General features: G+C 40.0%; 1 protein-coding gene across 1 annotated transcript; it reads left to right on the plus strand.

Annotated features, from left to right (window-relative positions):
- The first annotated feature begins 1,996 nt into the window (after positions 1-1,996).
- On the plus strand, positions 1,997-14,449 carry LOC145779575 (uncharacterized). Its single transcript, XM_082591195.1, has 12 exons — positions 1,997-2,121; positions 3,104-3,239; positions 5,922-6,019; positions 7,136-7,396; positions 7,591-7,679; positions 8,509-9,011; positions 9,578-9,718; positions 9,906-10,095; positions 10,707-10,760; positions 11,089-11,189; positions 12,040-12,119; positions 12,510-14,449. Exons 1-12 carry the CDS (start codon positions 2,047-2,049, stop codon positions 12,669-12,671), a joined length of 1,890 nt encoding a protein of 629 aa, XP_082447321.1. The 5' UTR covers positions 1,997-2,046; the 3' UTR covers positions 12,672-14,449.
- Positions 14,450-15,721: the final 1,272 nt, after the last annotated feature.

The raw sequence follows: 15,721 nt of genomic DNA on the forward strand, positions 1-15,721 counted from the left end.
GAAGGCCGTTGTTTACAAAGCTACCATTGATAACGGCCCGAAGGTCCTTAATTACATTGGTTGTTGTGAAACTACTTTTAAAAAACGTTTTTCCAACCATAAATGTACCTTTAATGATAGTTCTAAACGAAACAGCACCGAACTATCTAAGGCAGTTTGGGACCTTAAGGACAAGGGTGTTGATCCTAAAATATCTTGGTCCATCCACAGCTATGCTCGACCTTACAGTGGAGGTGGTCGTAATAATTGTGGCCTATGTTTGGCTGAAAAGCTGGCCATTCTGAAGGCTGATAGTGGCCACCTTTTGAACAAGCGTTCCGAACTGGTGGGTAAATGTCGTCATAGAAACAAATTTAAACTCAAGTACTTCAAAATAAAATAAATTCCTTTTGATTTTCACAGGTTATTTTTAAAAAAAATTTCATTTGATTTTTACAGGTTATAAATCTCATTTAATTTTTACAGGTTTATAAACAGATTTTATTTCATTTATTCAGGTTGCTACAGGTTGCATCATCACAGTTCCTTGTGATTTTCACAGGTTATAGTTTTGAAAAATTAAATTTCATTTGATTCTTACAGGTTATAAATCTCATTTAGTTTTTACAGGTTTTTAAACAAACAATTTCCATTTATTTTTTTCAGATTACTACGGGTTGCATTGATCATCAAACTGCATTTGCTTTTTTGTGATGTCATAGAGGTTGCCATCAATGTTGCTTGGTTTTCAGATGGACAAATCCATTGAAACTTTGTAGTAATGGATGAAGGTAGCCCTTAGTAATTCTGAGGTTTTTTTACTGCAGATTGGATTACGGTTATAATATTTAATATCTTTTCAGGAAGTACAGGTTTAAAAGGTTTTTTTTGCAGATTAAATTACAGTTGTAATTATTTAATATCTTTTCAGGAATTATCGATTCTTTACTTTTTTTGCATGTTTTTGCAGACCTTCTGATGATCCGTTAGGTGAAACAATTTGTAAAGGCTTCAGATAGTAATAACTATATTTGATTTAATTTGCTCTGCTTTGCTTTTTTGCTTAGCATTGAGCACTTTTTTGTAGTATTGATAGTTTTCATTGTTTTAAGTATATATACCGGTATATAATATTTAGACACATTACAATTACTTGTAGGCTACATTAAACACCCAATACTGCAAAATCAGAGAAGTCAATTGCATTTATGTCCAACATCCTTCCACAATGAACACTCTTTATTCTAGGAATGTTAGCGCCTCTGCCATTTCGTTACTGCTAGTTTCACTATAAACAATATCAGATGTGAAACGCCTTGTCATTATGGCACTAGCATCAAAGTTTGTGCAACATTTTCCATTCAGCAGCATGTCCGTTCGTATTCGCAAAATCACTTCCAAAAGCTCAGTCTGCATTTTGTTTCGTGGTTTTGTTTTCACTGCAGTAAGTAATGAAAAAATCCTCTCTACTACTGCATTACTGACAGGGATGCAGAGACATGTTAAAGCATAGCTAGCAAGGTCTTTGAAATGGGCATGATGTAAAAAGCTACACCAAAACTTTTCACTGTTGCTAGGGATAACCAAAAGAACTATCAAAACCAAGTAAAAAAAGGCCAAACAAATGCCAATCAGAAAACTACAAAAGGCCAAAAAAAGGCCAAGCGGCCAAACAAAAATTGTCCGACCAAACACTTTTCAAAAAGGCCAAATTTCTGAAATTTGGCCGTAAAAAGGCCAATCTGGCAACCCTGCATCAAACTTGAAGTGCGTTGTTGTGGGAACTAGTCGCTGAGACACGTTACACATGTCACCGGTAGGTGACGTCATATGTCAACAACTTTCTCCAAACAGCGACAGCGCAACTCACAAAAAGTTTCAAAACATGAAGGCAAAAATTTCAGTCAGTCAGTTTTGTGTCAGAGTGGAAAAATATTTTGGTCAAAGATGTTTTGCATCAACCTCCGAATTTTTCTCCTTTTTATTACAGAAGGTGTATATTGCTCATCCTAGTGGCAAAAAAATAGTAGTTGTGTTGGTCTTTGTAAAAACCTGCATTTGTTCGACATGTCTGGCGGGAAATTATTGCAATCCTCTGTGTCCTTCACTTTACCAATATCATGTCAAATTTGTCTTGAAAAGGTATTATTTTCATGTTTTGTAGTAAAATTACTTTCCATATAGCTTTGTTTTAAAGAACATACATGCTGTGTATGAGCTCACTAGTGTATTTTACTTTATTTATTTCTTGCCATATATACCAATTTTTTACGGCCGCATTTCATAGCTAGTCCATTCATGGCGTCCCATTACACAATATTTAAGAATGCTTACTTGTGAAGTAAAAATACCATTAAAAAGTGTTTTATACCATGTAAATAAACAAACAATACTGCCATTAATTGAAACAATCTGCTTTGATTTCTTATCCTTCATTATTAGTTGTGTGTCTGATTAATGTGTAGCCTATGCTCATCACTACACATAACTGGAATACATACTAACTCCCATGTGTCTCTTTTTTCTTGACAGAAATAGCTGTTTATTTTTGTATATGCATGCTAGTGAGTAGTATGGCACTGATTTAAGTTTTATTTTGGAATGTTCAATTTAATATCAAAACAGTACCGTAACTCTAAAGTATGGTATCACAGGATTTCAGATGAATTCTCAATAATATTCATCTGTGATCAGGAGTGCAGTACTAGTAGCTCAGAACAAGCTTGGAGTTTTCTTGGAAGGTCTCTTACTCCAGTCCACTCTATAGGCTAACTTTTTATTTAGCAAAAAGTCTGGTTTGGGCCAAGATTTGAGGTTGCAACCAGACTAACATCATGGGAGTCTTAGACTATTCAGTAATTGCACAAATAAAGTAGCCTATGGGGCATCATCAATTGCTGAAGCTTTTTGTCTCCTCTGGTTAGCTACAGCCTTTTACTCATTAATTTTCTGTAGCAAGTTCCTTAGAGCACTTTTCTCAAACAAATCTAGCAAAATATGCCTCTTTCTCTGAGAACGCTTTGAAATTGTGTATTTTAAGTTGTTGTAAGTGTTAAACGATTTGCAAGATGTTATATTCTGGTATCTGATTAGTCATATTTGAAAACTAACTTTTTATTTGCAGGTGAAAGAGCCAGTGACATGCTCCAACCAACACGTCTTCTGCAGCAGATGCATGAATGTTTGGCTTGATAGGAACAGTCGTTGCCCAACATGTCGGGTTGAGATTACATCACAGAGTCCTCTGAAAAAAATTATTGGTAAAATATTTTGTTGTGACTTTTTATGCGGCTAGAGTTAATTGTTCTTATTTTCATAGTTGCCTTGTCTTTTTCTATGATTTGTATTTTGTTTGTTAATCTATGTTTGCTTAATGTTTATGAAGCTTTTTCATATGGAATTTTGCTCTTGGTTAGTATTTGGGGGTGCATAATTGTGGTGCTTTCTCAGTTGAAGTGGTGAAAGTGCTTAAAAGTAATTCATTTCTTATGGTACGGTACTGACTTAATAGACTGATGCACTGGATGTGAACTATGATCCTGCATGAGGTGATCCATACTGACACAATACTTTTCAATTGGTCTACTATGTTTCAGTTAGGTTGACAGCTGGAACATGCTAGCCCAAACCTTGTGCGAAATCGGTTAGCTACTGCCAGGGTTGCCAGATCCAAAATAGCTTTGCCTGCCAAATGTTTCATAAAAACCGCCAAAAAACTGCCAAATTTTTCAGGGTTTCAAAAAAAACTGCCAAAAGAAATGCCAAACTGTTAGTGTTAGTAGTTACTTGTCCTGTTAATCAGAAAGGACATATACGGTACCATACTATTTGGTGCTACATATAGCTCTGTCTGATTGTATATTGTCTTAATTTAACTTGATAGACCACTTAGTATGAATAATGAAACACAAACTACATGTATCAAGCTAAATTAAAACAAACTTTCAAAGCAGGCGCGGATTTATGGGGGGGCCCGGGCCCCCCCCCGAAATTTTGTGAAAAATTGTAGAAATTGTATGTTTCCGCATCAAATGGTTTGATAAGCTTCTAAACAGCTGATATTAGTCCCTCGGCATCACAATTGATGAAAATGGTTCTTTTAATGTCTATTTTATAGCATATCGTATATGTCGTAGTATCATTGTTCATATCTGTTTAGCCTTTTCTTTCTTTTTAATTGATTTTCAAATTTTCTGGCCCCCCCCGAAAAAAACTCTTAGATTCGCGCCTGTTTCAAAGGTTGTACGCAGCCACATAGTTGGAGCTATCAAGCATCAACCAAGCGCAATCAGAGGAAGGTGATAAAGACCAATTGGCCTTGTAGTGCATGTTTTTACAAGTGGATGTGGAGCTATTCTGGCATCCGATGGGTTTTCACATGCATTCATAATATCAAACAGCTGTCTGAAACTTTTGCATCGCAAATATTCTGTTTGAATAAGCTTAACTGAAGGTGATCTACAGTGGCGTATCTAGGGGGGGGGGGGGGGGGGGCGGACCGCCCCGGGCGGCACGTCTGGGGGCGGCACTTGCAGACAACAATTTTAGATTTTGATTATAATCTGATAAAAAAACGCATTTCATTTTCACATGCTTTTTCACATGCCATATATAATAGACTGCATGTACGGTACTGGTGAGGAACTTCCGGTACCAATTCAGCAGCTCAAGTCAACGAAATTCCTGGTAGGCTGCACAGTGACCGTGTGCTCTTCGAGACAGTAGCCTCCCGTATAGGTTTATAGCCTACCTGTATGTCAACGTGTTCAGCCCAGCCAGCCATTCATACACAGTACAGCATACCGGTAGGCCAAATACGTTCCGGTTCAAATTTCTACAATCTCTGGCCTAAGCTATGCTTTCAACTCAAACGGTGCGACTGCGCATCATTAACCATACCCTGTTAACACTTACTATTGGCAAGAAAATAAATGTCAAAACTGCATCCCTCCAGCTGCCCAGTCCAACTCCAACTTTGGTTGGTGAGTGGTAACTGGCCAGTGGCCTCTGGTCTGGAGCTTCCATTTCAATAAATTAGGAATTCGGAGTTTCCAGTCCATAAATTAAAGTTTTTTGATGGACTTTCATTAATAAAAGTTTTTGAAAAAACTGTAGTGGTGAGTTGTACCGGTACCGTAATAACAACAAAAAAATGCCAGACACATCATCATAATCCATCGTCGGTTTGTTCCCCACTAGTGGGGGTGGCCGATTGTTTCCGCGCAGCAATTGTTTTAATCCCTTTTCTCCATTTCACCCTGTCCCTTGCATCTTCCTCCTTCAGTCCGACTTTTTTAAATTCATCTTTCACTTGTTGTTTCCACGTTCTTCTTGGACGACTGCGTATCCTCTTCCCATCCACCTTTAGATCTAGTGCCTTTCTAAGAAAACTTCCTTCCTCCCTCCTTATCACATGTCCATACCATCTTACTCCATTTGCCCTTGCCATTTGGTCTATGGTCTCTCTCATCTCAAGCATATCCAACAGTTCTTCAGTCCTTTTTTCCTTTCTCGTTTTCACCCCACACATTGCTCTCACCATTGACCTTTCCGTTCTTCTCAGGATTGCCAGTTCACTCTCTCTCAATACCCATGTCTCACTACCATATAGCATTGCAGGCCGCACACATATTGACACAAAAATAAAAAATGCCAAACTGCCAAACGTAATTTTCTCCTGCCAAACGCTTTCAAAAAACGCCAAATTTTTGGAATTTGGCAGGAAAAACGCCAATATGGCAACCCTGGCTACTGCTACTGTGTTGTGGGTTATTTCATGAATGACAGCATAGTTTTTTTTAATATTTGATCTTTGAAAATGGTGTAATGAAGAAATTGGATTGAAAGAGGACATGAAAGCAATAAGAATGTAGTGGAAGAAGTTGTAACAAAATCCATTTCACATCTCTTATACTACTTTATGACTCATGGTCTTGTTGCAGGAGGTGATTTACAAAGCCAGGAAGAACCAGCTCCAGATAGAAGCACATCTCGTGAATTGCGGCGGGCACGGCTTGAACTTGTTGGAAGGGAGTATGAGGTGGGTGGAACCTTCAAACAACTTTGCTAGTTTATGTCTTGTTCTGCAAAAAAGCACTGACCTATCGGTTAAGAGTAACATTATGATACGATACTGTAACTCAGGTAAAATTACTACTATTAGACACTTTTCGAGCTCAGCAAATGGCTTTGTGTTTACACTGATTTCTGTTTTGCCAAAACTGTCAAAATTGCTTTCTGGCTTTGCTTCTTGGAGCAATCTTAATGGAAAATCAACATCCATATGCAGTTATGCACATGCAGCTGTCGCAAAATAATAAAACACTTGTCATTATTCTCTCTTTCTGGGTCAAGCCTTGTTTCTTTCCATTTCAAACACAATCTTCAATCTCTTCCACAGCAACTCAATCCACTGAGTTTATTTTCCATCCAGCAGAAACAGCAGACCACGTGTACGAATTGGTCCTGCCTCAACTGCTTGAGAACTCATACTGGCTTATGCATGTCTGTGCACTCAGAGCGTGCACTGTGCAGTGTTTGGGCCACATCAGTAACCGCCCCATTTGTGATTGTGGTTACACAGTCACACCCTTGAAAAACTGTTTCGGAATACCATGGCTGATGTCAAGGTGTAGCGATTAACTCCTTCAGCAACCAATAAAATTTTTATACATCATTTTGGACATCTGCTGTTTTGCACACGTTGACTACTAGTAATAAGAAGGGTGGCATGCATTTACCTAGTTTACAAAAAAACAATTGCTTTTTTCTGTTTGATACTGCGGTTAGCAGACTGCATCACAGGGGCATAATAGCTAAAATAATGCCAGCAATTTAACTATCCATGCAAAGTATATCTAATGTAAGTAGACAGTTATTAGAATTTTAATTTACAAGGAGTTAGTTTAGTCTGTTGCACCCACGGCCGCGCTTTGTTGAGAACTGCTGGCTTGTAAGAAGTTCTTAACAAGAAGCTCTAAACATATATTTTAGAGCTTCTAAAGAAACGGCATACCAAGCAAAATGATTTCAAAATTCAAAGTGTTTGTTCAAAGTTCGATATTAAGTAAGGATGGGAACAAATAGAAAACGCCATTAATTCTTATCTAGCAAGCTTCAAGCTTTTGGTTGTTTTAATGGACGCCATTTTTAACAGGATGAAATCTTCCTTCTGGAGAGCAAATTGGAAAAGTATGAGAAAGAAAACAATTCACTGAAAAAGCAGCTGGACAGCAGCACTTCCAAGGACAACAGTGTGACGTCATCATCTTCTGATTCATTGGAAAGATTCAGTGACGTTTGTTCCCGGTGTGTGGATGTGAAGGACATTGACACCATGCTCAGCTTGACTAAAAAACTCCAAGAGGCCACGAAGACATATGCGAAGATGAAGGAAGAAGTTGCAGAGGTTAAGCAGGTACTTTGGTGTTGTCATGAAATAGAAATAGAAACGTGATAGCACAATAAATGAAGTTCTATGCTTACAAGTTAGTTGGTCATAGCTGGTATTGAGTTTTGTATTTGATACCGCAACTTTATTTTGTCTCGTGCAATACATGTGAAGAATGTTAATTTATTATGACGTCACAGTTTTATGACGATGTTTTTTAGCTGAACAGTTGCTTGATCAAGCGAAACGACGACTTGAAACGTGAAAACGAAAGAATACGGGAAGAAGTCGAGACAAGGTCCCCTATGAAGTTAGTAATATAATGAATTTGTATGCCCATCCATAATGTAATTGATTTCAGTTTTCGACTTTTGTTATTTGTTCAACTTCCTTACATATCCAACCCAAAGGCGGATCCAGCTTGAGAGAGGGGGACGATTGGAGCGTTCGCCCCATCTAAAACACGGAATAGAAACTTTATTCGTGGTGTTTTTGAGAGATCGAATTACTGTACACCTACACGGCATTGTGTTTTGTTAAATTCGTCCTCACCCTTAGGGACTTGTTGGATCCAACCTGTAGGCGATTGCACCTTTTTCATTTGGAAACTATTTCCAAATATAGCAAAAGTTTATGGCAAAGCAGGCATTGGAAAATACACACAATGCCGTTCGGTGAGAAAGATCATAAGCTCTGTTTGCAAAGGCCCAAGAAGCGTTGTAGACTGATGCAGTGACTGTTTTAATACACATGCTCTTCGCGTGATTAAAAGATGTGGTTGCATATCCTTGCAAGATCGGCGGGACTTCAAATAGTTAATTGCCAGCATTTAGGGAACGTTGTGGATTCCTTCAAAGTATGACGGTAGAGCTGTTTCCTTAATGTCATCATTAAGTCTTTTGCCTGTGACAAGTTTGTATCTCAACTAGAAACATATTTTACAAGAGCAAAAGAAACAGAATTGACCTGCGCAGCACGATTATCTGCGCAACGGTGTGGAATTCATCAAAACAAAATCTTATCGCATTAAAGTAATTCCATGTTAAGTTTTTCGCGTTGTGTAAAATTGGTAGATTAGTTTCAAGTTAGCACTGTTCATGACGATCAATTCTAATCATCCGCACGATTATTTGTTACAGATTTGGGAGACTTACTGTGGCCACATTGCAAACCCGGCTGCAATCTGCTGAGAAGCAGGTGGACCAGTTGAAGAAAGCATTCGAGAAAAACGACACTTACACAGAACAGCTGCAGAATGAGCTGAAAACATACAAGACAGCGGCTTCCGCTATTGCAGAGAACAGAACTGACAGTAGCTTTTATTCTTCCGCAGAAAATGAACAAAGCAAAGCTCTTTCTCAACTGTTTACCTCCGCTGTTGATAATTCTTTCTCTAAAAGCAAATCACTGCAATCGACGCTGTCTTCCACGGACCCTGACCTAACAACCAATCAGAACACTTGTTTGATCAACCTTGACGAGACGTCAAAGGCGTCGTCATACATCGAGCTACAAAGTTATGAGAATCTTTTTAATGAATCTTCTCAGTCTTCTATTCCGGATGTGAAGACATCGTTCAGCAGGAAGTTGAGATTTGACGAATCCAGTGAAAGGATGGCATCAAGCTTTCAGAGCAATGAATGTAAGTCAGACTTTGCTAAGTGGTGCCTAAAAGATTCTGAGTGGATTGCTGAGTGGTCTCAGTTTGCGCAAACGCGGTTTCGGTGACGCAGTGTTGCCATCCGATTGATCTAATCTACGAATTGTTTTAATGTGTCATGAGCAATAAACTCTACTGAAAATGTTGTATTTTTCATCATTGATTTGTCTTGACGAAAAAACTGCACTTAGTGCGATCAGTAACTTACCAGCCACCCTGGTTCGACACCGCCGTGGTGTGTCTTTGACAGGATACTTTATAACATGCCTGAAGGTGGACACAAAAATTACCTTTCTTGTTTTTCCGTTCACAATACAGATGTTCAATTACCGGGCGTAACCCTGGATACGACAAGAAGACAGGGCCTACTCTCAGTTGCTCACAGCACCAACCAAGACAGCAATATCCGTCATTTTTATATTGATTTAATGTCTGCAGACGTTGCATCAATGTAAAAATGAAGGATTTTGCTGTCTGGGAAGTGCTTTGCTTAAAACTTCTATGCAAAGAATAAAAGAATTAATTTGATGTTTTGTTTCATTTTCCAGATGACTTTGTTTCCATCGAAGACGCTTACAACAGTGCGATAGACGTGCCGGATTTTTCACAGAACAGTCAATGCATGACGTCACAATCGACGCTGAACGTCGTCAACCTACAGACGGATGACGTGCAGCCCCAGTCACGTGGTACGTCTGTGCACTCGATCCCTGATCAATGGACCAGACATTTAGCGTTTTCTCATTAATAAGCGATGTCCACAGTAAGTTGGATGATGCTGATCGCTATCAGCTTGACCTGGAGGCCTGTGATGAAACAATGTTCATTGCTCACGCCAAACAGCTTAATCACTTCATTATTTTCAATATCTCACAGCGGTGCGGACTAAGATTGACGCGGGCGGCTCTCGCATTACGACGTCACAAATAAGCACGGAAGAGCACGATGTCTTCTCGCGACCCAGTTCCGCCCCAAGCCGCACCTTCCTTCTCAGCGGATCTCGCTTTTCCGCCCTTCGTCCGCTTGATCCGCAACAGGACAACCACGAATTCCAACCCGTCAAATGGTGAGGAAGCGATTTGTTTGAAAACTGAAAAAACACTTTGATGTGTGTTCTTTCTTTTGTAACGTGTTTCATGAGATAAGCGTTGAGTAGTCGCATTCATTTTATAAATTTAATTCACTTTCCTGGGTGAGCGTTTGCTTAAATTTTTGCTCGCCTGGTTTTATGGCCGCCACCCATTGTTTGTAGTGAGCCCACAATGGCATGAGTACATACCTCATCAATGATTTAACCACTCTCCGTCCTAATGGAACGGGAGAGTTGAGTTTCTTTGATAATGAAACCAAAGACTGCTTCTAGTAACTTTTCAGTTCAAGCCTAGAAACATTGCCAACCTGGATTGATAAAAGGAAGACCTCATCCTTAGAGGCTCCGACAATAACGTATCTCTCCTGGCGGACCATGACCCAGCCCTGATTAGCTATTCATCTTCAATGTACTAAGCTTGATGTGGTAATATATCATTGCCATGGCAGGCTTGAAGGAGAAGCAGCAACCGTCTCCGTGGTTGCTGGACACAAGTTCCTCTATGTTAGCGGCGTAACGTATGTGACGTCATAAACCTTTCTATTTGCTAAAAGTGCAAGACAATGAAGTTTTCTTTTTGCTTTCAGTATTTCGCCGATGCATATGCTCAAGAATGTAGCGAAAGAATCTGAAACACCGCGGTTAGTTTAATAATGATAATATTTTTTAATTGTTGTGCTTGCAGAATTGTGATGAAAGTTGGTGGAATAATAGTAGTTTTATAAACGCAATCTTTCCATCTCTTTTCAGCTTACTAATGTACGAATTCTGTTAGTTAGTAGCACCGTGGACGTCGCTGGCAGCACATAAATTTTTTTAATAAGTTATTTGTAAGTGTCTTTCACACTTTCTTGAAGCGAAGAACCATCATGACAGGGCACAATGGGCACATGTCTCTGGCACTCCGTTGATAAATTGTTGCTATGTGCCACAAATGTTCAGTGAGACATGAACTTTTTGTTTTTTCAGGCCAAGCAGTCCGATGTTGCGGCTAGTATCACCAGATGACGTCATCAACCCGCAATGGCGTCATCACGGAGGTTTGGAAGTGGTTGGTGACAAATTTGTTGGTGGGTTCCGCCCAGAGTCTGTAGACGTGAAATCAATGTAAAAACGACGGATTTTTGCTGGCTGGGCTGTGACTACAACAGTGCACAGTTACCTCGCGTTCTTGTCCGTTGGTTTGTGTTGTTTACGTTGAATATTGCTTTGCTTAATGCCAAAGTGCTGACACTGTCTGCTTTGTAAAGCGCTGCATATCTGCAATGAGTACAGTTCTGCATAAAAAACACATTACTATTCATCGGGGAGTGGGCAAACAATTATTTCTGTCCATGTGAGTGAGCCTTGCAACGAGCTACTGAAGACGGACCACCCACAGGGGTGGTTTGGACTTTGGAGGGCGTCCCCCAGAAAAATTTTAAAAGAAAACTCCTTAAAATTGCGCATTTTGAGAATACTTGTCGGCATAAAGCAATAGTAAAACTTATTTAAATGATGCTTGCTATAACAGGGTGGAAAATTTTTTTATGAAATATTTTGAGGTGGGCAATTGCCCCCCCCCTGTGAATACACCCCTGCTATTCATTATGCTGGTATCCTGTGATGTCAAGAAATTCAACATTTGTGCATTCTCACTCGGCGAATAAAGCCAGCGCTATGTTGGTTGGTTGGTTGTGACCTTTGGTAGCTCAACAGTCAACATCTTCTGCGATGGCCACCTGCTTCCTCTCAGGCAACTTTGATGGTTGCTGCTTTGTCTCTGTTCATCCTATTTCATGTAAGCTTCGCAGCTGTCCAAATATTTCATCAATTCGTTGATGACAAGTAATGTTTGGTGTCCCTAGCGCTCGGTGCATTGATCGACGTCATGTTCGATTTAATTGTCTTGTTGTTATGACGTCACAAACATGTTGACAGGTTCGAAACCCGGCGAGGAGGTGCGTAGTCGAGATGCTTTGTCGAGAGTCAATATTTTAAAGAGGAAACAGACGTCCAAGGTGGGTGACTGCACTTGTTTAGAATGATCACTGCCATGGCATGGTCAAGTACTGCATAGTGCATGGTTAGACGTGGTGCATAACGCTTTTGCACTCGCACTGATTAACAAATCAAATGTTGAGGAATATTCATCCTCGGACTGAGAAAGCCTTTTCGGACTCTTATTCCCGGAAGTGTTGCATGCTCGTAGATCCTTATGTCTTTAAACCTCCGTTCTGGCTTCTCGATGCTAGGAGAATTGCCAGCCATAGATTTTACTAAGATCCATGTATTGTTGGAAGTAGATTCTTTGGTTGAACTGCTGATACAGGTCCCGAGCCTGAATTTAAAGTTTTTGTAACTTTGAAACCAAAATATTGCGAGATCGCGTTTAAAAAGTTTTTCTCCAGGTGCCCTCGACGCACAGCTCTCCTCTGACGTCATCGTCGCCCTTTAATGAAAGCAGGCGTAAGCAGAAGTTATCTCACAAACGTAGCAGTGACCTCACAATGCAAAGCCCGCTCAAGTCGCCCAAGTATGAACCCGGTTCCTTTACATCCGCCTTCCATTGACAGGGGTTGAGATCGAGCATCGAAGCGGTGTGAGGATAAGGAGACCATGTGATTGGTCAACGCTTAAAGCGACCGGTAGTTTGATGCCGTCTGCGCATGCGCACAAGATCGATATTTTTATATTGGTTCCTATACGTGATTTGAGTTGCTATGTTCTAATTTTACGCCATGTTCGTCTCGCACAAGTTTTTAACTAGTATCTAATCAAACCTGTCTTGACGGTAGCGTAATCTGGAAAGTATTTGTTTCCCATTCGAAAAGCAACCCATCATATTTTTTAACAGAAACAGTTCTGTTGGTAATTGGCTTACACGACGCAAGGCAACCAACCATCATCACAAGGTTCTATGAATGAAAACTTATTTGATCACGCGTTTGGTCAATCAGCACGATTAACTTCAAGAAAACATCATGTGATGGTTACATTCACAGCAGCAGGGTTCGAGTTACGGCAACTCAGCTATGTCTCGGTATGTTCATTGCTACGACGCTTCCACTGCCAACAAGTTCTATTCAAGACCCAGCTTGCGATTTCACCAACATAGTTTCTACTGCACCTTTAGTCTAATTGGTTACGATTTTAACTTGTTCAAAGATGGTTTTTGATCCATAATGCATCTTCATCATCAGTAAAAACGTTTTGATGGAAGTTTTCGAGTCGGATGCTCTCACCCTAACCACAGTTATAGACGGGGGCCTAGCCTTTACCATCATCATCTCCCCAATTCGGTTTCGGGGCGACCGATTCTTTTCTTGCAGCGATTGTCTTATTTCCTAATCTCTATCTCGTTCTGCCCGTCGCATCTTTACCTAAAAAGTATCTCCTGTGATGCAGCGGGATGTCTAACATGTTTTAGCCAGCTAGTCGAGGCTGTTGCCCGTGGGGTGGGACGTGGACCCACTTATAAGCCTTGTGTCTGATCAAGGCCAGAGTTCCCGAGATCCATGGTTTAGAACTTCATGATGGCTTCCCAAAGTGCTACTTGTGCCACACGCTAAGGCTTGGTACGAATTCTTTATTTGATGATTAAGAAATGGATGGGGTGATAAAATCATAATGAGACCTTTTTTGCTTAATGAGGTTCAGCGGTTTCCGTCTTTTCCTTTTGTTTGGTTTCTTTCCTTGCGGCTTGTCACGTTATTACTTAAAACCCGCTGTGACGTCTAAAACAGGTTCTCAACCTCTTTATTCTCTTTCATCCCTCCACCGTCTGTTGAAGGGTAAACTTTCCCCTATCAGTTTTGTCAAATCATATTGGGATATTTTCCGTCTACTGTCTTAGTGAAGTTTCCCTTCAATGGATGAAATGTGGTTTTAGGGGTAAATTCACCTTCGATTCAGAAAATCTGGTCTAAACCTTGTTTCTTTCATTATATTTTGCAACACTGGCATCTGTGATCACAGTGTCCTGTATGTTATCGCAATGGGCGCAAATAAAAGCAATGATTAGACCTATAAATATTATACCTGCCCAGGGGGTTCGCCATTGCCACGTTTCCACATATGTTCACCCCAATATCAACTTGATCACTGCCTAAAGAATACTCGAAACCAACTTCGGTGTCACTTTCGTACGAGGCGTTTCATAATACAGTGCAGTCCTGTTTTGAGACTTCTGTTTTGTTTCTGTGTGGTGCAAGCCGAGCTTGTTTGCTTGGCATAGTTGCGCATAATGTATTTTGTTCAGTCATAATGTTTTTACTTTGCACCTACCTACCTCATAGTTGCCTTGTTGCAGTCATGCAAACATTTTGTAATAAATTCATTGTACTTGTCTCGTTAATTTGTTGTCGGAATTTGACTGAATCCAGAAAGGTGCAAATCAGCTGGGAAGGAAGCACTCCCTTGCTCACACAAAGAGCTGTCAGCGAAAAGGCTAAACGAAAGCTTTTCGAGTTTCACCTGTACATATTTTTGAATGCATACTTTGTACGTGTTGCTTGATCAGTTTCCAATCCTATCCTGTTAGATTTCGAGGTTGGTTAACTCTCGTACCGCAACCGACCTTCATTGGCCTCTCGGGCTCGTAGTTGAGATAGAAGGAATTAGTGACGATGGTCTTTGAAGCACTGGCTTTTTCTCACATAGATAAGCGTTCTAAAAATTCAATACCGGTAGTTTTATTTTTCTCCTTGCGGTTGAGGCGGTCTCTGGTTGTTGCCATTCGCTTCATACTGTCGTGAATTACCAGGACTCCTACGAAAAGGTTGGCAACTGAGTCCCGGTACTTTGCTTGCTAGTCCCAATAATGTAATCGTTCCGCCAAAATTATATAAAAATTGCATGCAAAAAATTTAAACGACAAAGCTTCAAGATCAACCGGTGCTAGTTCGACTCTCTTTAGAGTCGCATTCTAAAGACTGCTCTCCATTCAGTGGCATCTTATAGATAGAATAATTTTCTTGCAACAACACTTCAACAATCGCAAACTTCACTCTGTCAATCTCGCTAACCGGCCCTGCGTTAAGAGCCTTCACAAGCATGCGAAACTGCCAGGAATAACCTTTCAAGGCTTTGTCAGTCCGAGGATAAAAATTCAAAACCAACAAATCTTGACGAGGAGCAGCAGGAATCAGTCAGATTTCAAAGCAATTTTATCATAATTAAAACTCATACCACGACCTTGCTCTTTACGAAAGCAAGGTTTACCACTTGCCGTCAGTTGTTACACAAAGTGCTTTGCGTGGCAGAGGTTTTATTCACTTCATTGTTTTCAAAACTGATCAATTCTCTTGGTAACGTACGTAGGCTATAACTTTCACTGTAGCCGATTTAATCAGTTTTCCACCTGGCGTCAAACAGAAGGATGGCACTATTTTGCTAGGGAGTTAATACATGCCTTCCAATCTGGAATCATTTAATTTCTTTGTCTTTTTTGGTGTTTTAATGACTGTATTTTTACTTTGTAGCCTATCAATGACTTTTTGATACAGGTCTCGATTGTTAAATCCACCCCATGGACAACTAAACGATTTTAAGGACTATTGAGATTGATTGTAGGAATTTTTATCTTATCGCTAGGCCTACTGAGAAATCTGCTTTGAAATTT

The sequence above is a fragment of the Aplidium turbinatum genome, chromosome 11 (genome assembly GCF_918807975.1).
Source record: "Aplidium turbinatum chromosome 11, kaAplTurb1.1, whole genome shotgun sequence".
In the NCBI taxonomy this organism is placed as follows: Eukaryota; Metazoa; Chordata; class Ascidiacea; order Aplousobranchia; family Polyclinidae; genus Aplidium; species Aplidium turbinatum.